The sequence below is a fragment of the Phragmites australis genome, chromosome 6 (genome assembly GCF_958298935.1).
Source record: "Phragmites australis chromosome 6, lpPhrAust1.1, whole genome shotgun sequence".
Classification (NCBI taxonomy): Eukaryota; Viridiplantae; Streptophyta; class Magnoliopsida; order Poales; family Poaceae; genus Phragmites; species Phragmites australis.
The window spans coordinates 15,750,576-15,777,295 of record NC_084926.1 but is presented as its reverse complement, the minus strand read 5'-3'; the positions used below and the strand labels follow the sequence as shown (position 1 = coordinate 15,777,295).

Here is a 26,720-nt window from a genome sequence, read left to right as displayed (position 1 = left end):
ACACCGCGACTATCTCCAAAGGTATAAGGACCGGCTATGAGGAACGGTGACGTCATAAGAAGGGGGTGAATTATGACACTAAAACTAATAGCTCTAAAAACTTCATATGATAAATCTATATCAATTTCTATCTAAATATGCTCTAAATTTATCTAGCGTGTCTACTCTACCACTCAAGAGGATTGCAACCTCTAGCAAGGTAAATTATAAGTATGTAAATACAGAAACGTAAATAAGGTAGAGAGACAAACTCAGCATAAAGGATTTCTATTCGGTGGTATTGATGGCATGAATGCCACCTCTAATCCACATTGGAGCTCCACCAAGGATATGCTCCTGATCGACACCTGGTCATGACTCTTGAGCCACCAAGCCACCAAGGCAAGACCTCAAGCCGGATGAGCCACCAAACCACCAAGGTAAGGTCTCACCACTAGCCTTTCTTCCGGTCACTTGCTGTCGTGATCACTTCGGAGTTTGAGCCACCAAGACAAAGGTCTCTGCGCCCCTATGCACGTGTCTTACTGTCGCTCAACACTAAGTCAGATGATCAACAAGCTTAAGCCACCAAGACCCAAGATGTCGGCGAGTCACTAAGACTCTAAGGTGCTGGCGTACCTATCGGTACAAGCTCAGATCACTCCTTGATCCATTCTCTAGGCAACCATCATCTAGCAACACTCTCTCTAGGTCTATAAGCACTAATCACATACTAATCTTGTGCTTAATTACCTTGGATGATCATCTTAAGCACTTGGTGGCTTGGATGTCTTCTCAAGTGTCTATGAGATTTCCTGGATTCCAGTAGGATGCCACACCTTCAAATAACTGAGTGGAGGGGTATTTATAGAATCAAACTCATCAACTAGTTATTTTCCCAATGGCTCAGAAAGACTATTAACACCGGATGATCCGGTGAGAATAGTAGTACTAAAACCGGATCATCCGATGAGTATAATCTCAAAAACTCCAGTGTACCATCAAATCTATCATCGGATCTTCTGGTGAGTTATCTTGATCAATCCGAGCCTTTGTTGCCTCTCTGTGTAAAATACTCCAGTGCATTTATCCTCAGAGCACCAGACCTTCCGGTTAGTTGTTCTTCATTCTTCAACACTTGTAGTCACCTCTACAAAAAATGCTCCAATGCTATAATCCAGTGTGCACAAACCAAGCACCAGACCATCCGGTGGGTTGATCTTCAGTCTTCTGCATTGGCATTCTTCTCTGCAGAAAATACTCGGGTGTTACCCAGTGTAGATCACCAAACTATCCAGTGAGGTTCACAGCCTTCTCCTTTATCAGAAATAATCTGGTGAGTTCAACACACAGAGCACCGGATCATCCGATGGGTTAATCTTTAGTCTTCAGCACTTGCATTCTTCTCTGTAGTTAGTTCTAATGACTATGTTGTTATTAATCATCAAAATCACAATCATGGCCTAATAGTATCATTTTCGCTACACCGGCTCGAAGGTTGGGGAAGCCACCATGTTGTTGTCGATGCCCAGATGCAGGTACATCGGTCCTGCAACCACAGACACTAAACGGCACTCATCTATCATGGGGTCAAAATTCTTGACAAAGATGTGCTCCATCTGACCAAGCAAAACCAAATCATATTGCATCTAAATGGATTTTTTCCCTTCGTGTTCACCTGTTCCAAAGCCCAGGAAAGACACGATGGGGTGAAGCGAAGCAGACTTTTCTGGGAGCAGTCCACTTAGTGTCGCCCCCAGTTTGCGCCGATTGCGGATCGGACATCGTCTGGTGATAGGGACCCATGTCAACACTGATAGCCATCCTGGTAGTGTCCCTGGTAGGCCCGATCAACATGGCCCCTAACAAAGTCCCTCGAGTCCTGACACGGCCTAAACAGTCAGGACTAGAGGGAATGGCTACGGTGCCTCTGCCGGCCCTACCTGCTGTGATCTTCATCTGCATAATCCTCACAGCCACACCATGGCCCGTTTTCATTGTAGTACGACCTTGTAGGCTGGGCAAGAGGAGCGACCATGTCACCATCTAGCGCGATGTAGCTCTAGTCTAGGAATTACTCCCAGTGCCTCGCCTCTCCCAGCCCCCTCGAAGGATTGTCAATGAGGAAGGCAAGGTCATGAACCACCTCTAGATGAATGAAGCACCGATAGGTCTAGCCCCTTTTTGGCTCAGATGGCTCATCATAATTGATTTGCACTTGAGGAAGTGGAACGTCAGTCGATGGCAACTCTTAGTCGGCCTCCAAGATGGTGAGCCATATAATTTTTGGAATCTGAGTCGGATTCTTGCACCACGCCTAGAGGTCGTATGTCTTGGTTCTCTCCCTTCTGTGAGAGTGCTCCTCCACATAGTAGATGGCACAACGCTTGCCGATGATTTGAGCGGCAATCTTCTCGAAGAAGCAATGGGTCAGGAGGTCCTTGATCCTCAAGCGAACATGGAAGTCAAAGTGAGTACCCTCTGCATACCTTTGCTCAGTCCAGTTTGCGAAGCGGAAGTATCTCATGTATTATAACAGACCACGCAAAGAAACAACCTTATCACGCTTCCGGCAGTTGCTAAAGAAGATGAGGAAGTCTTCCGGGTGGTGCTTGACCACCTGGCACTTGTGCATAGCGATGTCGAACTCCTCCATGAGCACGTCGAAGAGATGGAATTCCTCTGAGCCTGGCCTAGTCCCAGCCAGCCAACACACCATAGCACGGTCCAACAGCTTCTCCATCCAACGTGTCACAACGTCGATAACAGAAACGACCACATCCTCCTCAAGAGGTCTAGCCGTCGGATCTCTAGGGAAGGCAACCATAGATACTTGATCGCTAACACCGAGCTGGGGAACAGGCTGAAGAGAGGCTTGCATGGTGGAACTTCCTAGCAGAGCTTCTTTGAAGGATAAGCGCGACTGTTCAAAGGCAGAAAAGCTATTGGACAAAGGTGCAGGGGGGTCTTGGAACAACAGAACCAGGGGTGGCAGGAACTGCAGTAGGGGCTTTGACAATGCACTCAAAGACGGGCAGAGGAGATCTTGAGGGAGATCATGTTCCCTTGCTGTATTAACATTGTCCTACTGCATCACAAAATTGCTCCTCACCGGGGTGCCATTGAGAGGTGACCCCAGCCGTGCCCGGTCACCCTCAACACAGTAAAAGCCCTGAATGGGCGGCACAGCATGGCGGAAACAACTGATGGACCTGCATGAAGGTGAGAGCTAATACGTAAAAACTGGAATACATGAAGGGCGCATCTACCCTAGAGCAGTGCGCAAATACATGAGCTGACTAGAGCAGGAAGGCAAGCCACGCGGCCCCCCTGACCGGCGATAGGGAGATCCAACTTACCAGAGATCGAACAGCTCGAAACTACACCCTGCAGCGATATAGGAGGCTCCGAAAAGCCAACTGCTACCAGAACTCCCTGCGTAACTTGGTGGATCTGGAGTGGAGGTGTAGTAGGCTACCGGATCTGAGCTGGATCTAAGGATTGGGTGGGAGAAGATTGGGGAATAGGGCTAGAAGAGGATAGGACTAGCAAGTCGCTCCCCTGGTCGCCAGAGGACTGTAACGGCTCCATATTATATAAAAATTAAGCTATGGCTTTTCACATGATAGAAATTTTGGATAATGACATGTTGAATTTAGTCTCATATCAAAAATTGATAATGGAGAGCATGACATAAAAGGTGAAGGATCTCTCATATATCGTGCTAGTCTTTTTGATTGATCTTGTTGACCCGCGATCTTAATCGCGGTTTTGATTAGGCATATGCGTTTAGCAAGGTCTATTGAGATTTGAGGTGGGGAGCGCTCGCTCGTGGGTATAGCGAGTTGGACCGAGCACCTGCACACCCTAACATGAGAAGCTAACGAAGCTCATTGTCACTCTTTGGGCGATATGGGCGGCCAGGAGGAGAGCTAAGATTCCTAGGTGATCTAGAGTGTGCTAATCAGGTTATGAATAAAGGAGCTGCGAATCCAGGGATATCAAGCACAGGAGCATGCAAATGCAAGACGTCGTCTTTCGTCACGAAAGCAGGGACTCCAATGGTGAGGCACACATCTTGCCAAAGCTGCAACAGCATTAGCTATAGGGCGCTATGGCATACCTCAGATATTGCTGTTGTATGCTTGGGCGAGTCCGCGAGTGAGACCAAGTTGATCCGTAGCAATGAAAGGTCCGTTCGGATTGGAAGTTTTGGTGATCTTTCTTCAGTTATGGATTTGTTCTCTCTGTTCGACTGGTGAATACGTCTGAGCATGCATGCTTTAATTTATTTATTATACCAAGTCACCGATGGAACTGTCGTACAACGATCACCAGCATAAGTTGTAGTAGAATCCGAAGTGCATCACCAGGCTAAAGGTAAAACGAAACAGGACAAGAATATCGAAGGAATCGTCAACCTGTCCCAGCAGCAAGCAGTAGTACACTGGTACTAGCAGGCTAGCCGCAGGCACAAGTGACATGGAACACACAGAACGCACAGAGGTAGCCACGAGCCCAGGACAGTGGGACTGCATGGCAGACAAGCCCACATGCGACGGGTCAGCGGTACCGCGGAAGGCCAAGGCCAAGCTAGTTCCCGGGACCGACCTTGCGACCGGCGCTCGTCCGTGCCTTGGCAGCCGTCGTGGTAGCCGCGTCGGCGCCAGGGCCGGGCGAGCAGCACTGGTACCCGTCGCAGCAGTCCCAGCGGCAGCACGGGGTCGGCAGGACCTGGCCCTCGGTCACGCCGAGCAGCAGGAGCACCACCACGAGGGCGCCGGCGATCTGAGAAGTCGCTGGTGCCATGGCTGTCTGGCGGCCTTTACCGTTTCTAACTGATGCTCTGCTTCGTTCTTGGTCCTCTTATTTTATAGCAGGGGCGGAACATTGTTACGACCAATATAAACCGTAGTTTAATAAAAAAATTATATTTTATAATATATTTTAGCTTCAATCTTTAATATTTTCTTGATTCAGTCTCTATGGTCTAATTAGAACTTATTTTGCTTCACTGGTTCTCTTAAATTTCGGTTTAAATTCTGTCGCTCTTTATAGTAGTTTATAGTGCGAGAAATCAGAAGGACAGGCCAAACGACCTGAGGAGCATTAACAATGAACCTTACCGTATCATGGCCTGGACTCGTTTCGAACGGTTCTTTTTTTTATTATTCATTCATGCGACAATGAACAATTGACTGTAAAATTTCTGTACCACAGCTGTCAACATTCTGCATTACATACAGTACCTTGTTGACATTGAAGAGTTACTGCTTCTCAGATTCCAATGGATGCTACGAACCGTTTCTCGAATCTAAAATAGGATATATTGCTGATTTAGCAGTGAATCAACGTATATTAAAGCCTGTCAAGAATGGACGAGCGTAACGCAATCTTATTCCTTGCCAGCAAATTTAACGCATCATCGAACCTGTAATCGGCGAATTAACAGCTACCATATCTCTCTGTCTAATAATATCGTCCACAGTAAATGACAGCTGAAATTAACCGTACTCCCATTAATCTTTTTTTCTCAAACAATCCTCCCACGAAACTGATCGATCACAGAACAATATATTCGGCGAGGTAACAGACCAAATGCTGAGAGTTTGGCAGTAGGTGTGGGAACGAAATTAACATTAGAGGGGGTGAATAGTCTTACTGTTTCTATTTTAAGTCACTCTCTCAAAATTTAACTTAAGAGTTAAACCCGTCTTACCAGCACACATCTTGTTTTGATCAAGATCAAATTTATTCTGCTCTTACCTTCTGAGCATTTCTCCACTAGAGAAAAAAGATACTCATTCTCCGTTAAAAGCTTCTCAACTTGCCCTCTAGTCTAGTTGAGTTTGTCCTGAAAGATGATGCAGGTGGGACAGTTCGACTAAACATCCTTCGGACTCCTATAACTCTCCAATCTAGATTCCAACTCTTTGATGTACATTACTTTCAGTTCAACATCCTTTGCAAGCAAAGGACAATTCATGCAGACGCTTAAGAGAGTGGATCTAGATTCATCCTCAGAGAATTGCTTCTCAGCAGTCTCATGTTGACTGGCAACTAGAGAATGCAAAGCCTAAAACTCGGTAAGTTCTCTCATAACCACCAAACAACTCTTACACTCCTCATCATCACGTCTAGACTTAAGCAATGCAAGCTCAGAAGAATCCAACTCATACTTAGGCCTAAGATCCTTCAACTCACGCATAATTTTTTTAAGTAAGCTATCCTACCTAACGAGAGCATCATTCAAAATATCGACTTGGATGAAAAACTGGTCGTAGGAAGGTAATACCTTGAAGGGATCAAGCTCGGGGTTGATGTCGTTGTTGTCATCCGTCATGAAGCAGAGACCGGTGAGGTCCTTGATCTTCTTCTTGCGCTTCACTTATGATTCATTATCCTCTGAGCTCCCCTACTCACATGAAGAGGTGTTGATGTCGCTAAGAGCTGCCATGAATGCCCTAGAAGCCATCTTGACCGCCTCTTTAGCCATCTTGTTATGGTTCTTCTTGAAGAAGAGTTGTACTTCTTCTTATATTTGTCATAGTTGTGGTTGCGATCTTTCTTCTTCTTGAGCTTGTGGCAGTCTACTTTGAAGTGGGTGGTGTTACCACACTCAAAGCAAGCACGACAATTGTCCCTCCTCCGGTCTTGATGGTTGTTATAGAAGTTGGTGAATTTCTTCATGTCGGTGCAAGATCCTCATCATCAAGCATATCCACATGCTCCTCTGTGACAGAGACCAAGGAAGATAAAGCAAATCTACCAGATAATGTGTTAGCACAAGAAACACCAACTCTAGACTGGTTGCCACCGCTAGATCCGAAAAATAATACCATGTTCTGAGACAGGGGGTTTTCGAGACCAATCCAAGCTGCCTTGGCTACCTTGGTGGACTTGAGCTTGCTGAAGAGTTCATCACAAATTAACGTGTCGTAACTTGATGACTTTTCAATGCTCGAGATCTTCACTTCACATATGCTACGATTCAGAGCATAGAGAAGCTTGATCGCTCTCTTGTGATCAGAATAGGGTAAAACACCAGTTGATCGAAGATTGCTAACAATTCCATCAAAACGAGCAAACATGGCATCTAAAGACTCTTCGAGGTTGTACACAAATATTTTATATTCTTGATTGTATGTGCTTTGGCGTCTGACCTTAATCTGATTAGCGCCTTCATGAAAGACACTTGGAGTAGTCCATATCTCCCGGTCAGTACGGAGCCTGTCAAACTCATTTCGACTCAGGATTAGGAACAAAATAGTTTTGGCCTTGTTGTTGGTCTCATACTGTTCGATTTGAACCTGAGTCGTGCGAGCAGCAGAGATCTCGTAGTTGGAATCAACTACCTCCCAAATTGCACTTCCTTGGCTCAAGAGATAAGCCTCAATGTGCACCTTCCAGTACGAAAAATCACGGCCATCAAACAGCGGACTTCCCACTTCTCCCTATGTCACCTACGGATCACAAAGTCGGTTAAGGTCAATAAGTGATCAAACCGGCTCTGATATCAATTGTAGGAACGAGATTGGTGACTAGAGGAGGGTGACTAGGTATCTCAATAAATTTCTTACGAAATTGATGACCTTCTCCTATTTGGATCACTCAATATACTCAAAACTCAAACAGAAACAAAAATAGAGAGAATTTTTAACAGGAGAAAATTGAGGCAACACGACTTCACGGATGGTATATGAACCATATGTTACATTTAAGATCAATCCATATATCTTAGCACTTGAAAGATCACAACTTGTAAAAAAATAAAAAAAGATAAACATCGAGCAACGAAACTCTCCAAGTTGATTGTCTAGAAGCAAGAGAATTTAAGACCCCATCACACAAGTGTGTATATATGAATTTTATGTCTCACACAAGTGTGTATATATGAATTTTATGTCTCTAGCAATAAGAAGAATGACCTCACAAGGTGCTGAAATTTTAACCCAAAAAACAAAACGAAAATCGAAATCGAAAACTAAAAAACTTGTAAATTTGCAAGGGAACCAATAGATGAAAGCTAGAAGAAGGGGAATTCAAGTATATGAAAAAATATAAACTTTATTACTCAAAGAGATCAGCCCTATTTTAAACGGATTATAAAAATTTATCTCTCAAAACTCTTACATATTACATAGACTAAGCATTCATCTTCTCTCTTCTAAAACTCTAGCTCTAAGCTCTCAAATTGGTGGTACAAGGGTGCTCAAGTGGCTGTTTCAAACTTTCTCATAGCCCTACCACTCTATTTAAAAGACTAGGGAACTTGACCCCTAAGTTTTCTAGCTTTTTTCCAAAATATTCTCTCTTGTACTACACTTCTATCTACCGTCGAAAGCATTTTGGTCCATTTTCTTCTCCATTCATCGGACGGTCACGGCGCCTTCACGACTTAGCTTCGTCTCGACGCAAGCTTAGCGATGATGCCACGTACTCCTCCAGTCCTCCCATGGTTTTGAGGCTAAACCGCGAAACCTCTTGCACGGTTCTCAAAGTGTGACTTGTCGCCTTGCTTACATCTTAAGCAAGCGCTTCGATGTCGATGTGTATACTCCGTCATGTGATCCTACCGCTGGTAAGTCTCTCCTGCTCCTGATCCCTCAAGCCGTCTTGTCACTTGCACCGACATCCCCTTCGCTTGACTTTGTCAATACGATATCTTCATCTGCCTTTCATATTTTGCTCGACCTCAACGTGTTCAGCTAGAATCATCTTTAACTCCGACTGGTCTCCTTGATCGTCCGGCTTCAAGCACTCTGTTTGGTCCCGATCATCCCGCCGTTGACTGCTAAGTTGCATCTATCACCTGCACACCATGAGACAAGCAAACACGTATCTCTAACTCCAATTCCAGTTAGTCTGTAATTAATATGCTAAAATAAAATCCCAAAATCAATTCAAATCAAGTCAAAGCTCATGCAAAAATAAAGATCATCACGCTAAATAAATATCAATATCACTTACTCATCATAAATAAATTAAGACATATTTTAACTTAGTTTGTCAAGAATCAGCTGGCCATTGCCAAAACTTTGCCGCAATTGCAATGTCACCGATGGAAATCCGTCCAGGGTTCGCAGTAAGGACAGGAGCGCTTCTACTTGCTGACTTCGGTCTAATGGAATCAGGAATGACCGATACTTCTTTAATAAGGGATCTAAGCTCTCTAATTTCGATCTAAGTTCTGCCACTATTTATAGTATGAGGAATCAAGAAGGACCGACCAAATGACCTGGGGGAGCTTTAACAATGAACCTTACCATATCATGGCCTGGACTCGTTTGGAACGGGTTTTTTTTTTTTTTACTCATTCATGCGACAATGAACAATTGACTGTAAAACTTCTGTACCGCAGCTGTCAACATTCTGCATTACATACAGTACCTTGTTGACATTGAAGAGTTACTGCTTCTCAGATTCCAATGGATGCTACGAACCGTTTCTCGAATCTAAAATAGGATATATTGCTGATTTAGCAGTGAATCAACGTATATTAAAGCCTGTCAAGAATGGACGAGCGTAACGCAATCTTATTCCTTTGCCAGCAAATTTAACGCATCATCGAACCTGTAATCCGCGAATTAACAGCTACCATATCTCTCTGTCTAATAATATCGTCCACAGTAAATGACAGCTGAAATTAACCGTCCTCCCATTAATCTAGTTTTTCTCAAACAATCCTCCCACGAAACTGATCGATCACAGAACAATATATTCGGCGAGGTAACAGACCAAATGCTGAGAGTTTGGCAGTAGGAATCAGCTGGCCGTTGCCAAAACTTTGCCGCAATCGCAATGTCACCGATGGAAATCCGTCCAGGGTTCGCAGTAAGGACAGGAGCGCTTCTACTTCCTGACTTCAACAACCTGCATGTTCTTCCGAGCCACGCTTGTTTATCAGCAGGAGTGGGTTGGAGTTGAAAAGGAAACGTAACCATCTCGCTGGGTGAGACACATGGCTTGCATTGCCCGTTGCAGGAAGCAGTGCTACATTTGACTCCGATGGATGCACTGCAACTGCAATCTTTCCGATCACGTACATGTAGATGGAGATGGCTAGCGTGTGGCCTGGGACTCTGTGTCTTGCCTCAGGTCGATTAGGTTTCACAGTGTCAACAATGGCTGGGTAGAGATTTTGCCCATCCAGAATTTTGTTTCTTGCAAGTCTTTCTAAACATAATTTGAGATTGTTGGAGATTTAACTGAAGGATAAGCCAGTAAGAAAATATAGATGCTCGTGCCATTCAAATGTATTTCATTGATAAGTTCTACTCATTACAGCAGAGAGAGAGAGAGAGAACTAGTGTTCATCTTGAACATTTGAGGTTTCCTGGTGTGCTAAACATTGCAACCAGGAAAGATCTCTCCTGTCCTCTACTGCTGTGATATAAAAAATACATAAGTAAATGTCGAAATTATGAGATGCAAGTCTGCAGCGCAACATCACATATGAACAAGCCAGACAAGACTCAGGGATTTGACAACAACCAACCCCGAACACCTGGTAGCATCAGTTTGTTCTCTCTCCTAATGATTGTTGTTTAATTTGCGTGCGGCAAGAAGCAGAGGCCGGATCATGTAATCGAGTTCCTGCCTCTCATCCCGCTGCGGTCTCGGTGCGAGCTCAGTGCCCGCCCGCCATGACGGCGGCGCTGGACATGCCTCTCGTTTTTGGGAGCAGGACGAGCGCCAGGACCGCGCAGATCACAGCAAAGGCGGCGCCGATGCCGAAGGCCGGCGTGTTGCCCTTGTTGAAGGCTCCGTCGATTGGGCCGGCGGTGAGCGCGATCACCAGCTGAACGAGGAGGAACTCGGAGTCAAGAATCTTTACTGCGAAAAGAATGACAAAGCGGTAGAGAGCATCACTAGTCGATTATCAAGAACGATTTTTTACCTGTGGAACGACGATGGCGATGTTGAGGACGCCAATGGTGAGGCCTTGGCCTCCGCCCTCCTCGGCGGCGACCTCGGACGCGACGGCCCATGGGACACTGAACAGCACCTGCAAGCAAGCAAAAATTCGACATGAACAGTAAGCAAGCAGATAAAACAGCACGGTCAAGCGAACCGGAAACAACGATGTGAATCAACTTACGGCCTGGGGAATGCCGATGAGCGCGAAGACGGCGAGCGCGATGCCCTTGAGGGTGGGATCGGGCCCGGTGAGGCCAGCGGTGAGAGAGGCCTTGTAGCCCTTCATGGAGACCATGCCGACGACGACCATCACCGTCAGGAAGACGAACACCAGCAGGTTGCTGATGGCCCAGACGACCCTGGACGTGAGCTTCCGGCACAGCTTGGGGATCAGGAAGGAGGTGACTCCGAGCGCGATGGAGCAGAAGAGGAGGCCGACGGCGCCCTCGCGGACGCCTGCGTTAAATGTGTCGGCCTTGCCGCCCGTGCCCTGCGGCAAGCCGTGGTAGATCTCCCGGCCCATCCAGTCGGTGTTGTACTGGAAGAACGGGAACCACGAGAGCTGCAATCAAATCGGTCCAGAGCCATGTCAGAGACAGAGTCGACGAGTGAACGAAAAGATGTACAAGTGGGGATGGATGCGCGTGCGTACCCAGGTGACGGCCGTGACGGCGAGCACTTTGAACATGGAGGGAGGCAGGTTCTTGAGGCTCTTGAAGAGGTCGGCGAACGCGGAGCAGCACCCGCCGCCGGAGGAGGCGTCGACGTCGTCCTTGTTGAGCCGCTCCTCGGCGGCGAGGGACATGGTCACCGCCATGCTGATGATAATGAGGACCTGACCAAACAACATACGGACAATATATCAAAATCGTTCACGGCTGGGACAAGCCATGCATCATCCTACGACCGGAGCACTCACGACTGCAGTCAGGAAGGCGCCCTTAAGGTTGGCGCAAGCGTCGCAGCACGCCGCGGTTTTGAGCCAAGGGAACCACCTAATCAAGCGGCGTCACGAGCATATGTCAGTCGATCACAAAAATAACCGGAGAGAATGGATTTGAAGAGATTGGGGTGTGGATCTTGAGGGCGTACTCGTGCCATTTTGCGTTGGCGCCGGACAAGTAGCCGAGGACGCTGCCGAGAGCCATCCACAGGGAGAAGATCGCCTGGCCAACGTTAGGGCCGTGCTGCCCAGCTGCATTGCACAAAACGTTAAGCATCACCAATTTTAATCTTGCACGTACGCGATCAAGTTCGAACATCAGAAGTAGATGGATGAGATGATTTCGCTCACCGGATAGGTCGGCCATCATCGCGCGAGCCGGTCCCTAAAACACAGACAGGTTCACCAAATTAAACCGCAGGCAAATTCATACATCGTGCTTGAACTTTCCGTCCGTGTTGGGCAAACAGAATCCTACCTGGACGGTGTTGTTGGCGAAGTCGAGGAACCAGAAGCCAACAATGTACACGGCGGCGGCGGCCCAGCGGGAGCCGGTGAACGTGCTGCAGTCACAGAGGAACTCGCTCGTTATCCGTGTGCATTATCATTAATTCCAGAGAGGAAAGGCTCGAGAATTCAGAGACGCAGCAGACCTGCAGTGCTCCTTGGTGTCGCCGAGGTGCCGCCCGATGTCCGCCGAGAAGCCGATGAGCATCACCTGGATCGGAGCGCCGATATCAGTTAGCCATCACGTGAAAACATGAGAAGATATTATTAGTAGAAAGTGAAGGAAATGCTGAGTTGGTTGCTCGTTCGATGAGCTTACAGAGATGCAGATGATGAGGCATCCAGCAAGGATGAAGGGCCGCCGCCGCCCGATCGTCGAGGTGCATCGGTCGCTGTAGTAACCGACGATGGGTTGCACCTGCCAAAGATCACACATTAATCCCGGGCTTGGAGGAGGACAAAGGTAAATGCACGCATGAAAACGGATCACGTAACAATTTATTTCTGTCTTATCTATTCAAAATATCCTCTGGTTAAACCTGAATGCTAGTACATAAAGATAGAAATAGTATATCCTAACTGACTCGTTTCACACGTACATATTTTTTAGAAGATCTTTAAGATAAGACTAATTTTTTCTCAAAAAAAAGAAGATAAGATCAAATCGTACGAAATTTAACACCTACCACAAATCCAGCAATAGGCCCGCAGATCCATGTCAGGGAAACGTAGCTGTGCGAAATCCCAAGAGTCTGGGGACAACAAAGATCAAACCGTATCAGAGAAAATGAAGTATACCAAAAGGACGACATGAACGTGTACAAAAAGCTCGACGAGACGAAAGGAAACAGATGATACCTGAGAGTAGGGCGAGAGGAGGGAAAGTTGCAGCGCCCAGCCATACTGGATGCCGCCGGAGACCATGCAGGCCAAGAAGAGCCGGAAGATGTTCATCGGCTTCCGGCCATTGCCATTGCCAACGCCCCTCTCGCCGCCGTTCTCCAAGTTCATGGTAGTCCACTCGATGCGCCTGGCCGCCTCCTTGCTGTCACCCCTGCCGTCCTCCATCGCTGCAGCTCGAGCAGGAGACAGACAGGCACGCGGATTGGTCGCCGGGGAGGGAGGGGGAGGGAGAGAGAGAGAGAGAGAGAGAGAGAGAGAACGATGGATGGTGATGGAGACGGGCAACAATGATCACGGATGGGATGGCGAAAGCGAAGGCTGGGAGAGGGGGGGGTTTTAAAGGCGGGGCGCGGGGGTGGCCGACGCGGGGTGGTTTATGGCGGGTGGCCCACCGGCAGTGAGACAACACGACGGATGGTTTTATCTGTTCAAGAGAAGGTTATCCGATCCTTAATCTGTTTCTTGGTAAGGAGATTTTGCCAGGCTGGCAGGGTATGTATCTACCGTTCAAATTATAGGTAGAAAAGGGTATGATCTGATTAAATGAAGTAGATTATTACTATACTATCTATATTTGGTATGTCAACTAATTGCTAATGTATAAATTGGTCTTCAAATTAATTTTTCACATAGTGGAGCGTGAATGCTTGACACCATGAAGGTCCGACAAGGGTGGAAATAGGTGAAAATTAGTGTGAGATTGCGAGTAAATTTAATTTGATTTATCTTATTTATAAACTTATTTTCATAAGAATAGAATGTGTGTATCTAAGGGTTACGCTGGCTCGAGACGGGTGAAATTTGACGTATGTGAATTTAATTTGATCTTGTTAGTAAAATATTTTCACATGAATAAAGTGCGTATGCCTAACGGCTATGAGATTTGGCAAGGTGGAAACGGATGGAAATTAGCAAGTGTGAGTTTGAATTTATCATATCTTTTATTTTTATTGGAATGAAATGTACATGCATAGTCGGGCAATAGCTATGTGGTTTGGCTAGCTCGAAACAAATGGAATTCGACATGTGTAAGATCTGTGTTATCTTCGAATTCATTTTCACACTAACGAAATGGGCATGCTCTTATGGTGATTAGTGTTAGACAGGATGGAAACATATGGATTTAGATGGTAAGCGTTTAGTATTTGAATAACTAGTTTCCAATATCCTTCACTTGTGTGAGCTTCTCTATTTGACATGCCAGCTAATCGCCAATGTGAGAATTGGTCTTGGAATTTATTTTCATAGAAATAAATTAGAGTGTGTATACCTGACGGCTATGAGACTTGGCAAGATGGAAACAGATGGAAATTAGCAGGTGTGAATTTGGATTTATTTAATCTAGAAAATTATTTTCACCAGAATAAAATGGGTATGCCTAATGAAGCAACGGCGCCTATGTGGGTTGGCAAGCTAGAAACAAATGAATCTCAACGTACGTAAAAGCGGCCTTATATTCAAATTCATTTTCACATGAAATGGAGTGTGCCTGCTCCTTATGGTAATGAGTGTTAGGCAGGCTCGAAACACATGGAATTTATATGGTAAGCGTTTAGGAATTGAATAGCTAGTTTCCAATATAGTTTGACCAATCTATATAGAAGTTGTGTGACCATGTCACCAGTAACTTTGGATCTTATTAACCATTCGAATGAGAAATTATATATTGAAAACAATGTTATTAAGGCTAATATAAGCATGCCAGGAGACAAATATAATGGTAATGCAACGGTGGATCGGATAATGTTAGTCAAAGTAAAGTCACGGTTACCTCTGGACTGCTAGCGTTTTTTTTTTCAAGCTACTCATTCACAAGAGTCTTGAAAAAGAAGTCATCGAGAACGCACGCACAACGCAACAACCACAAATTGTAGCATCGACCGCTGAAGTATAGAAGTAGGCAAGTAGCTAGTTCAAAGTCATGTAATATGTTCTTCTGTCCAGACGAAAATTTATAGCAACACTTTAGTTTGAAACAATCCCCGGTCTCCACTCAAAACAATGTTGCTGCTACACATACCCCCAACATTTCTAGAGGAGAGGAAAAGACTTCTCGAATGTTTGGTTGGTTGTCGAACATTGTCACGCCAAACGTTAGACACGTCACAATCTTTTAGGAGAGTGTTTGTATCTCTGCTTTGCTTGTCGCTAACTTCTCATTTTGTTAAACCTTATGTAAAATTTTTCGATAAAGACAAGGTTTGGCAAAGAGTTGCAGGGATGTGTGTAGTGCTTGTACTTGGGCTGTGCCGGTACGGCCTGGTCTTGTTGTGTCTCGTGTCATGTTGTGATGCTTACTAGGTATGATCGTTTATCGTGTCATGCTATGTCAGTATGAGTCAACTTTAGGAAGGCTCAAGCATGGCCTTCAGTACATTGTGCTATTGTCGTCCGTGTTGGTCTAGGCACGGTAATGCTCCATATCGTTTGGTAATATTTACATATTTATTTCTTATCATCTCGCACTTATGTCTCTCATGTTCATACATGCTCCATATCATTTGATATTGACAATATTTACATATTTATCTCTTATTATCCCACATTTGTGTCTCTTAGACTCACACATTTCTTTTAATGTTTCATATTTTGTATCAGAAAGTTTAGAGAATAAATACAGAAAAATAGTTACCCAGACTGTGTCGTGCCCTTTTCGTGTCGTATCAACACGTACACAGTCCAAGCTATCGTGTCGTACCAGCACGCCCACCGTGCCAAGTTTCTAGACATGGCACTACCCTCGTGTTCGTGCCGTATCGATTTAATCCAAAATATTTCGTGTTATGTTATATCGTGCTATAAATCGTACCAAAACTCGTATCATAAACAGTCTAAGAATGGCGCGACTCAATTCTCAGCTCTAAATGTGTGGCAGTGAATAAACTTACCTTATGTCACATGCATCGCTTCGATGTATAGCATAGGAGCTCATGTCCGAAAAAGAATATGCATAGCGTAGCTAGGGATAGGAAGCAAGTAGCAGTAGAAAACGCCAAAACGGGAGGCCGCAGAACAGCTAATGGCATCCCCGGATTCCACCTCCACCGCTACACAGGGTGGGGCACGCTTGGAATATTCACCGGTCACCACCTGACGCGGACGCAGCAGAGCCATGGTTTGCAGCACGGCGGCGAGACGAGACGGGCCACGTGAGTGAACTGAAACAAACGCCACCAGAAGTGGAGGGTTCGAGGCGGGAGGGTAGCGATATAATAAGTGGATATCTAATCTGTAATTTTGAATCTATTTAATTCATTTTTAATACTAGTGAATCTTTAATTTTTTAGTTTTAAATAAATCTAATAATCCAAAAAATACAAAGCTGGTATCCTAAGCTAGGGTAACACAACAGATCTGACGGCGCGTGTAACATAAGACTGGTCCTGATAAGACCATCGAGGATTCCCGTTACAGACCAAATTCGTTTCCTTCAGTGTTATTTTTCTTCACGTTTTTCTTCAATGTTATTTTTAAAATTATTTCTTTCAGGATGAGATTTTCTCTTCTTTCTCTTTACGAATCTTTTAAAAAAAACTATTAGGAATAAGAAAAAATAAAAAAAAAGAATTCAGAAGGAAACGATATAAAAATAAAGAGAATATGATTAGAAATAATCTAAGCGAGAATAGGACTAATGCGCCTTGCGACGGCGACTATCGCGGAACCCAAGCTCCAGCCACGCAACGGCCCAGGGTCGCCGTTTCGCCGTGAAACAGAAGCGACACTGCCACCGCAGCCGCGCCACCAGCGGCAGCCCGCACAGGCACAGCCCGCACAGGCAGCCAACAGAGAAACCGACCGGACCAGCTCCGCGACACAGCGTCGGGCCGGCGGATGACCACGCTGCCAGCCTCCGCAGAGCATTTCGCTGGACCGCGTTCTGTCCTCTGAGCGGACATGTGACCCACAAGCGATGCACATATAGACACATGATACTGTGCCGTCATCAGAAACACGCGACTAGCAGAAGTGCTGAACAGAGACAGCAGGCTACCACAAACACGCAGAAGAAAGCAACAGGTCGAAGCCATAGCATAGAACCAGAGGAAAAAGAAAGACAGCACAAACACGAACCACAAACACCAGCAGGTCAAATTGCCTTCATAAATATACCCAGATTATGATATAGCAGTCTCCTTTAAGTTGGTTGACTTCATAATGCATTAAGTAGTTCCCTACGGTAAGTTCCAGCTAAGTCAAACAACAACAAAAAAATCTCACGAAAGGGTCACATAATTCCACCCTTCAGAGCCACAGCCACCACCAACTGCTGACATGTCAGGGGCTCAGTTCTCATCGTCGTCATCCTCACCTTCCTCGCCTTCCAACTGCAAACAACAAAATATTAGGTACCATCAAAGATGGAAAAACTGGCCAACAAAACCAAGAAGGAAAACTCAACAGTAATTGCATTTAACTAAACTACAGAGTAGTCATGGATGTGAGTAGAACTACAGGATAGGCATTGCTCGTTACTTAAGCATGCATTGTCTTGCTAGTGTCTAGAATCGAGGATGAAGAAGTGCATCAACGCTTTAGCCAAGTTTGTCAAGGACTTGATCGTTTTATCTAAATTCATAAGAATATAAGTCTTGTTGCCACTTAGAACCATAACACAAACAAGATAATGAGCTTACATCTTCATCATCATCTTCTCCATCAAAGTCTTCAACCTCCTGCAACAAGAGAAGTTAAGGACCAGACACAAGGATATAAGATTAAGTTGAAATGGTCCAGTGACAAATAAGGAATCACTCACATTGTTGAAGTACTTCAAAGGATTAGGCCACAGGTCTTCTTTGATGATCTCCGCCACCTGCATAATTAAAAGTCTCAGAAAACTCTCACACAAAAGGAATAAAACATGAAACTGGTCTTTCAAAAAGAACTAATGGCCTGAATTTCCAACTGAACAGATAAAGTAAATAATTAAGCAATTAGTGTATCAGTTACTTCAGTATTTTTAGTTTTAACAGAAAAAACACCTTCTCTGAAAAAACAAATTCCAGCTGTCGTACTGAATAACAGACAAACCAAGTTGAACCACGTTTTGGTGGCAATGTGAATAGCCGTATCTATATGAGTCGCATAATTTACCTCATCCTGCACCCCATCAGCGAGACTCTTGTGCTCCGTATCACCAAACCAGGTGAAGAAACTGCATGATAAAAGAAGAAAACACATCTTACTGACTTGCAACATAATGCATGGGCTTAGGGCTTAGTAATAAAATACTGATAATGGGCAAAGATTAGAGTCCATAATAATTTGAGATAAATATTGTTAAATGAAAGTTACTATAGTTATGTAATCACAGACAAGATTGCAAGCATGCAATAAAATGGAAGAACTAGCTGCCTAGCTAGGGTTTTGTAGTCACAAACAAGATTGTGATTATTCAACAAGGTCCACACCAGAAAATACTACTCATGCTGTATATAAAAATGTCATTTTGGACGTGCAACAGTCTCGAAAGAAACAACTGGCTAGTGGCTAGTAATTTATATCACAATATGTTGGTAAAAACTACAAGAATAATAGCATGGAAACACTTGTGATTAGCAACCTACTAGTATTACTTTCACATTCCACGTGGGTATGTATGAAAGTTGAAAAAATGATTGCGCCCAACATGGCCCCCCTACCCACCTAGGTCTATCCTTCTTCCTCCTCCAGCCACCCCCTCCTCTCTATCCTTCCCTGTGAGTAGAGGGGCTTGAGCCCCCCCCCCCCTCCCCCAAGAGATGTTCCATTTTAGACGGTGTGGTGGATCCTCTTTTCGACTGAATCCCCCACTCCAGCACACACCCACCCCGGGAGGGAGGGGGTCCGCCCCTGATTGCACCTTGTCCAAACGGCCATACATTTGTATACAGAGGGAATATTTAAAGTGGGTAACCTCGAACCACGGGAGGTTTACATTAATGCAAAATAAACCATATGCAACATAACAAATAACATGTTAGGAAGTAACGCTATAACACAATATTACTTATATAATCCACCAGTTGTTTATTAATGATAACACAAACGATACTGTGTGGTACACTTCAGAACATATCAGGTTTATGCTAATACTGCAAACAAGAACATATATAACATAACAAAATAACATGTGGAATTGGAATTCCTGCTAAATAATCACATCACTTTGCTTGTTCAATGCATCACCTTTTTTGAGATATTCAAGGCATCACTTGCGATACTGTAAGTGTAAAAAATGGGAACTAATTTAAAAGCATGTCAACAGTTGCAAACTTGCATACCATAGCAATTTGACAACTTACTACACAAGATGCCACATAAGAAAGGATCACACTATATCAACCATGGCATAGACATCCAATAAAATAGCATCCAAGGAGAAGATTATAAACAAGAAAGACAGCATAAAAAACTTGACATCCTAGTTGGAAAAAGGAAACAATAAAGGCACAAATATGCTATTTATAGATTGCAGAAATTAGTTACAGTACTGCCACAGGCAATAGAAGCAAGATGAACATCTAACCTTTCCTCAACGAATGGCCGCTTGCTCCCTTTCTTGTTAATGCCATTTCCATTTGCAGGTCCCTTTATGTATTATTGAAAAGACATTAGACTTTCTCCATCTTAAACTAGTATTAACTGTAGTTTTGGAAGATCACAGTACCATTCCTTCCTTCCATTTAATGGAAGAAGCCTTTATTGTGGTTGTTCCATCGTCAGCAAAGACATAGGTCTTCGTAAGCTTTGTGTCTTCAAAGTACGGGTTCTCAGAGAAGTTCTGCCAGTTCAAAATTAAAAAAGTTAATACAAGTGAAGCAATGAGAAATTATAATTAGCTGCCGGAAATGGTACTCACAAGATGAATGGAGTAGCCAGACTTGACATCAGAATCATCCACATCAACAGACTCCAAGTACTTGAATACCTACAAGAAGAGAATTCTATGTTACATAGATCCATCAAGAAGTACCACAGAATTTATTTTAATATTAAAAAATGTCTCTTCGTTTTCCAAGAAAACGTTCATAAAAACTTTGAATGACTACTGAAATCAATTGTTAGAATAAGGTACAAAAGATACCTTCTGATCCTCTTCAGTCAAAAGCTCGCTGAGTAGAGGATGACTCAGAAACTGTAGAGTAAACAGCACAAAAACGATAGTTTAGAATCACATGGCCATAAACACTTCCAATAAAAACAAAAAAAAAGATTATAACATATAGTAGTCTACAAACCGCTGTCAGCCAGAAGTCTGGGATTGTTTTGATAATGTCACCCCTCCGAAGATAGACAGGTCTACGAATCTCACTGTATTTCTGCTCCACCTCCATAACCTTGTCACTTGCTTCCTCATTCACCTGTCAACAATGAATAGAAGTAACAAGCAGGACAGTATTATTTTTCTATTCCGAAACTTCAATCGCAAATAATAGTCTCAGAACCACTAATCTATTTGACTGTCTACTTCAATCGCAAATAATAGCACTCTCATTCACCTGTCTGAAGATTCCATTTCTCAATTAAGTTGACTGATATGTTAGGCCATGGCAGGTCATGTGGAGCCAGTGCCTAACGCATGGAGCATGTAAGAAACGGAAGCCATTGTTTTTGAACAAGGATATATAGCGTGATTTGCATTGTTCAACTTTGGTAATGAAAGTGCTAACACATGCATTGAATTTGAAGTTAGCATACCACGCTTGCCACTTTTACATCGTTTGAACGGTGTCTATGTCACTGTTTCAAAAACATCTAAACCCACCTAGGCGGCGCCAAAGGAAGGAGGCGCCATCGTCCTGTCTGATGCCTATTTGCCGCCCAGGCCACCTACTAGCCACCAAGGCGCTTTTTAAAGCACTCTCACAGGGGCATGTTGCCTTGCATGAAAATTGTTGACATCCACATTGAGGCCACCTAAATGCTGCGACCAAACTAGCCGCCTTTTGGAGCGCTGATAAATATTCTGCAACGTCATAATATTTACTACCCTAAGTCACAACAAGCTAACTCACGTACCACAATATGGCACAAGCCTCCCGACTGGAAACTACCACTAGAATTCCATCCTCCAATTGTCCAATCAGTGCAACATCCAAACAAAATCCGTCAACACCGAACCTTTTTGGACGGCCCATATGTTCTACGCCACCAGGTAGCCCGCACCACTCAGTGGCCGGAGAATCCCACCATACTATAACCGCTTCTCCCCTCTGAATTTCACCCAAATTTGATACGAACCCACTCTCCAACCCAAACCCCCACTGCCAAATCCAGCGGACCGGCCATCCCCAACCCACGACAACAAAGCAAGAACATCCCAAAGAAGGCCGAGAGAGAAGAAAAGGAGGTTTGCGGCTCACCTTCTCGAGCTCGTCCTGGATCTCCTGGAGCTTCTCGATGGAGAGGACGAGGGCGCCGTCGATCTGCTCGTTCTCCTCGCCTCCGTCGGCGTCGGTCTTGGCCCTCTTCCCCCTGTCCGCCGGCGCCGTCATCGCGAACCCCCGCCGGCTCCCCTCGCCTCCTCGCGCTAGGGTTTTAGCCTCTGCCTCGGTGCGAGCGGGTAGTGTGCGGGCTTGCGAAGGATGGGAAGGGAGGCGGAGCCGGGGAGTACACTGCGGAGCCGCGGGAGCTCTATTATAGAGGGCGGCGCTGAGATTCGCGCCGGCGGAGTGTTGACTCGGCTTGGGACGGGCAGGGCCGTCGGATCCGCGCGGGGGTTTTCTAAAACCCTAACCCTAAGGATCGGCTGTAGCTGTCGTGGGGAGTTCGGCCGTACGATGCGTCACTTGTGTGCCGGTGTAGGAACGGCCCAACTGGGCAATCGATTTAGTTTTGTTTTTAAACTTGAATGGTTTTAACACTTTGTTTGGATCTATGGTGATTAGGTTTACATAGATTCGCTTCCTAACAGAAAAAGTTCAACACAAAATTGAAAGGGAAAACGAACTAATCTTCCTTGATCAAATCCCTATCTATCCAAACATGGTCTTGCAACAATGGAACTTCGTTTGGCGTTACAAACTAAGGTCTTGTTTGACACAACTTCTAGAAAAACTTTAAAAAGCGAGGGTGTTCACAAACGACTCACTTTTTAGGCAGCTTCTCCTAGCAGCACTTTTCCATTGCACTAAGGTTTTATTTGGCACAGTTTTTTCTGATGAGCTTTTCTGAGAAGTTAGATGCTCAAAAAATATGTTGTATTGTCATCATGGAATATAGAATTTCTTCTTAAATTTCTTCTCAAATATGTGCCTGTATGAACATAGAATTTCTTCTTATTTTTTGGATAATATTGTCATCAAAAAATTATTTCAAAAAATAACAAAAAGTAATGAGACATCAATGTCTCTACTAAACCAGTAACAAATAAGTTATCATACTTCTCAGTAACATTCTAGTCTTTTCACATTTAAACAGACAAGCAGTCATATGAAAAGTAAGACTACCAAATGACATACCTTTCCACACAATAGATTCTCAAGATAGCTCGTTTCTCACGACAGACAATTTCTCAAAAAAGCTCTATAGAAAAAAGGTGTACTAAACAGAGCCTAAACACCTGCTTTCGTAAGTGATTCAATAAGAAAATTTATAGCCTCAAACTCGTGCACTAGCTATTAACCCAACGACTTAAAAACCTGTTAACACTGAATGATCTGGTGAAAATAGTGATACTAACATCGGATCATCCGACGAGTACACTCTCACAAACTAGCCGTTGGAACCCCACTCAAGCCTCTGTGAACACCGGATACTCTGGTGTGTACATCCTTTTCATCACTGAACAATCCGGTGAGTTATCCTGAGCCATCCGAGTCTTTCCTTCTTGTCTGTGTAAATTGCTCCGGTGTAAGCATCCGGTGCACATTACTTCATCACCGGTCTATCCGGTGAGTTAATTTTCCTTCTTCAGCACTTGGAACCTTCTATGCTGAAATTAATCCGGTGTGTATCTCCTCTGGTCACCGGATCATCCGATGGGTTCAACTTCTTCTGTTCTGCTGCAAAGCTCACCAGACAATGAACAGTGCCAATCGGACTATCCGATGAGTTCATCTTCATCCTCCAGCACTTGAATTCTTCTCTGCATGAATTAGCCCGGTGAGCACATTTGCTTATCACCGGACCATCCGGTGAGGTCTTCAGCCCTCTGTCCCTTTTTATCAGAAATGCTCCAGTGAGTTCAACACAGTGAACACCAGATCATCCGGTGAAGTCATTTTTCCTGAGACTTCTCCAATTCAACCAATTTTTTTCCTGACTTCAGTGGCTTATTCATGTATTGCATCCATGAGATCTAATAACATATATTCTTGACAAATATGTTAGTCTCATTGACTACATTGTCATTAATCACCAAAATCACAATCATGATCTAATAAAGCTATTTTCGCTACAAGGGTGAGTCGCCAGACTTAAAGGAAGCTACGACTAGTGTAGTGTTACTATTTTCCAATGGTAAGATGTATAATTTTCTATACAATAAGATGGTTACTATACATAATTAAGATCTTAGGTACATGACTACTGATGATCCAAATACCCCTCTTACCTTTGCCATCAAGTCGATGATCTAACCGCTCCACTATGTAATATGTGCTACATTTGCCTTCTATCTTTTTCATGTAGGACTATGTTTACCCTTCATTTGGATAATTTTTTTAGCTTTTTTCTTTAAAAAAGCCAGAAGCTATCTAAACGGCTGCCTTCTAGCCCTGACTTATAATAGTTTTTGGTTGACTAAGAAAGCGGTTGTGGCTAAAATGAATTAAAAGCTGAGAAGTAGGATCTAGCTGACTTTTCTGACTTTTAGGTGTGCTGAAAAGCTAAAATTTATTGTAAAAATCAACAAACAAAATTCAACAACCGCAATAGATTTCTAACCAGGGTCAGTTGGATGGGAGGCTGGCAGCATTCCTAACAAAGCCCATGCGCGAGCTGGGCCTAACCTAAAGACGTCCAAATAGGCCGTGCCTACTGGGCCGGCCCGAGGCACAGCATGGCCCGAGTCGAGACGTGCCGGGCCGGCACGGCACGAGGCCACGGGCCGTGCCTAGGCCGAGCGCGCGGCACAACGGGCCGGCACGGCACGGCCCGGCCGAGTCGGGCCGGCACGGGCACGGCCCAGCCCAGGACGGCACGGCCCGGCACGCAAATACCCGGCTATTTTATATTTATATATATATTTTTAATTTTATAGCTATTTTTATCTATTTTTTATATTTTTATCTATTTTCTATATACTTTTATATATATATTTATTTTCTATATATTTTTTTATCTATTTCAGCCCGTCAGGCCGACCGGGCCGCCGGGCCGGCCCGGCACAGCACGGTCACCGACAGGCCGTGCCGTGGGCCGAGGGAGAGGCACGCGGGACGGCACGGCATGGCCGCTACAGTAGATGGGCCGTTCGGGCCGTGCTGTAGCCAGGCCATGCCGAGCCGGGCCCGTGCTGGGCCGGCCCGAATGGCCCATTTGGCCATGTTTGGCCTAACCCAAGCATGCTTGAGGACGTGTCATGCAGGTTTTTGTTAGTTTTGGGCTTGGTTCGGTTTAGACTTTTAGAGAGCGTGTCGGGTTGGGGAAAGGTGAAGTATGAACGTTTGGTTCGGTTGGTTAGATTCAAATATCCAAATCCTCTCCGTAGAAGGATCAAATATCATAAAAAATATATGATTCGTATCAAAATTTAATTCAAAATCTGAATGATCATGTTTCAAATTTCAATTAAATTTTCGTACATGATGTTTCCAAAATATTGAGATGTGCAATTTTAAACTTAACAAAATTCACTTTGGACCATAATTTACGACAGTTGGTCATTTGAACCACGCTAAAGAAGTAGCAGCACTTTGAACCAGCTAATTCGCACAAATCCCCATTAACCCTGTGCTTCTAACCGGTGGGATCCACAAACCTGTTCACACATGACGAGTGGAGCGATTCATCTCAATGCACATACTAGCAAGACATTTTTTTAGAAAATGCTCTCTGATGTATACTAATAATAATCCAAGCAAGTTCATAAGCACATAGCTCAACTTGTTACCGCTGAGTCCTTGTTGCGATGAATGCGCTGAACTTCTTGATTTCTCGGACGGACATGGCAGAAATGGATGCAATTTGGTTTATTTGCAACATAAGAACTTTCAAATCTCTTTATTTCGCAAAAAAAATGTATCTTTACATACTCATTACTCATCGGTCATCAAAATTATACTGTCATATTATTTAACACTATAAATTGTGCTTATTTCCTATAGAGGACACTTTCGAGAATGCTTCATGTTAAAAAAGAAGGGACCATCTAAGTTTTGAACAAGCTGGATTGCTGAAAGACGAAGGGTTGTTGCTTGCATTAGCATGTGCATTTGGTTGTGACTGCTGCTATTTGGACCTTTGAACGGGGCTGCATTGGGACCCACTAAATCCACAGCGAAAGGAGACATGCAAGAACAAGCCAAGAATGATGAAAGAACAAAAGAGCATAAAGCAACAGCTCCGCCACAAGAAACTACTTGTATAAAGCACAACAAGATGTGTTCTGTTATGCGGTTATGCATGGAGAAGCGTGCTAATTCCCATCGCTTGGAAGAGAAGCTTCCGAGATATATAAAAGAATTAAAGAAAGAATAGATTGGCAAGCACACCGATCATGATCTCCATTTATAGCAACAGCCAAGTTACAATGGGATCATTGAAGATCCGATATACATGCGTATGTTCACAGTCACGCCACGGTCACACACGATGCGGATGCCGCACTCACCCTAAGACGCGGTCACCATTAACAAACTCACGCCGCGCTCGCAACTGAACTAACCGTGACACACTACACAAAGAAACAAAAATATATGTACAACATATCTTCTAACAGTCCATCTCAATTTCAACCTGCTAGATTAGATTGAGATTGGCACAATTTAGAGCAAACGTAGATCTTGACAGCGCCTTGGTGAACATATTGTAGCTTGGTCTTTAGAAGAGATGAACCAGACATCCAAGGCATTGTGTGCCACCTGCTCTCGGACAAAATGAAAATCGACTTCGATGTGTTTAGTCCTTGCATGGAACATTGGATTCACAATGAGATACGTTTCTCCAAGATTATCACACCAGAATATTGGCGTCCTTTGCTGAAAAATCCTAAGTTGTTATGCAGCAACATTGGCAATTGCCTTGACCTCAACCTCAATGCTAGATTTTGAGACTGTAGGCTGTTTGCGTGAGCTCTGTGAGATCAAGTTGACTCCCATTAGAACAACAAAGCCACGTGTAGATCGTCGATCATCAGGGCACCCAACCCAATCAGCATCCGAGAAGGCACTGAGGTCTGTTGTTGATTTCTAAATTTGCAGTCCTTGGTCAAGTATGCCTCTGATAAACCAAAGTATTCTCTTCACTACAACCCAATGTATATCGGTTGGACTTTGAATGTACTAATAGACTTTGTTGATTGAAATGACAAATCTGATCT

At 44.3% G+C, this 26,720-nt stretch overlaps 2 protein-coding genes across 3 annotated transcripts; both read right to left on the bottom strand.

Annotated features, from left to right (window-relative positions):
• Positions 1-10,224: 10,224 nt before the first annotated feature.
• On the bottom strand, positions 10,225-13,532 carry LOC133920502 (sucrose transport protein SUT5-like). 2 transcript variants are annotated; one of them, XM_062365118.1, is made up of 12 exons: positions 13,208-13,532; positions 13,036-13,101; positions 12,669-12,767; positions 12,496-12,560; positions 12,321-12,405; positions 12,194-12,227; positions 11,992-12,094; positions 11,819-11,894; positions 11,552-11,734; positions 11,081-11,461; positions 10,880-10,987; positions 10,225-10,780 (listed from the first exon to the last, which is right to left on the bottom strand). In XM_062365118.1, exons 1-12 carry the CDS (start codon positions 13,415-13,417, stop codon positions 10,610-10,612), a joined length of 1,581 nt encoding a protein of 526 aa, XP_062221102.1. In that variant the 5' UTR covers positions 13,418-13,532; the 3' UTR covers positions 10,225-10,609. The 2 variants fall into 2 exon arrangements, with proteins under 2 accessions (XP_062221102.1, XP_062221101.1); XM_062365117.1 differs by having other exon boundaries at positions 11,992-12,227.
• A 3,791-nt stretch (positions 13,533-17,323) lies between these two features.
• Positions 17,324-21,863, bottom strand: LOC133921900 (NAP1-related protein 2-like). The gene is made up of 10 exons (XM_062366987.1): positions 21,601-21,863; positions 20,476-20,598; positions 20,322-20,372; positions 20,097-20,165; positions 19,905-20,018; positions 19,764-19,825; positions 18,350-18,410; positions 18,012-18,068; positions 17,890-17,928; positions 17,324-17,580 (listed from the first exon to the last, which is right to left on the bottom strand). Exons 1-10 carry the CDS (start codon positions 21,730-21,732, stop codon positions 17,539-17,541), a joined length of 750 nt encoding a protein of 249 aa, XP_062222971.1. The 5' UTR covers positions 21,733-21,863; the 3' UTR covers positions 17,324-17,538.
• Between the last annotated feature and the right edge of the window lie 4,857 nt (positions 21,864-26,720).

What these genes read in the sequence shown, in the direction of transcription:
- LOC133920502 (XM_062365117.1), bottom strand. Translation starts at nt 13,417, where the DNA reads ATGGAGGACGGCAGGGGTGACAGCAAGGAGGCGGCCAGGCGCATCGAG. An exon ending in GGCCTATTGCTGGATTTGTG is followed by an intron (nt 12,768 to 13,035) that starts GTAGGTGTTAAA and finishes GATCTTTGGCAG; the next exon opens with GTGCAACCCATCGTCGGTTA. An exon ending in GCGCCTTCCTGACTGCAGTC is followed by an intron (nt 11,735 to 11,818) that starts GTGAGTGCTCCG and finishes TTGTTTGGTCAG; the next exon opens with GTCCTCATTATCATCAGCAT.
- LOC133921900 (XM_062366987.1), bottom strand. Translation starts at nt 21,732, where the DNA reads ATGACGGCGCCGGCGGACAGGGGGAAGAGGGCCAAGACCGACGCCGAC. An exon ending in CAGACTTCTGGCTGACAGCG is followed by an intron (nt 20,373 to 20,475) that starts GTTTGTAGACTA and finishes TTTACTCTACAG; the next exon opens with TTTCTGAGTCATCCTCTACT. An exon ending in TTAAATGGAAGGAAGGAATG is followed by an intron (nt 19,826 to 19,904) that starts GTACTGTGATCT and finishes TAATACATAAAG; the next exon opens with GGACCTGCAAATGGAAATGG.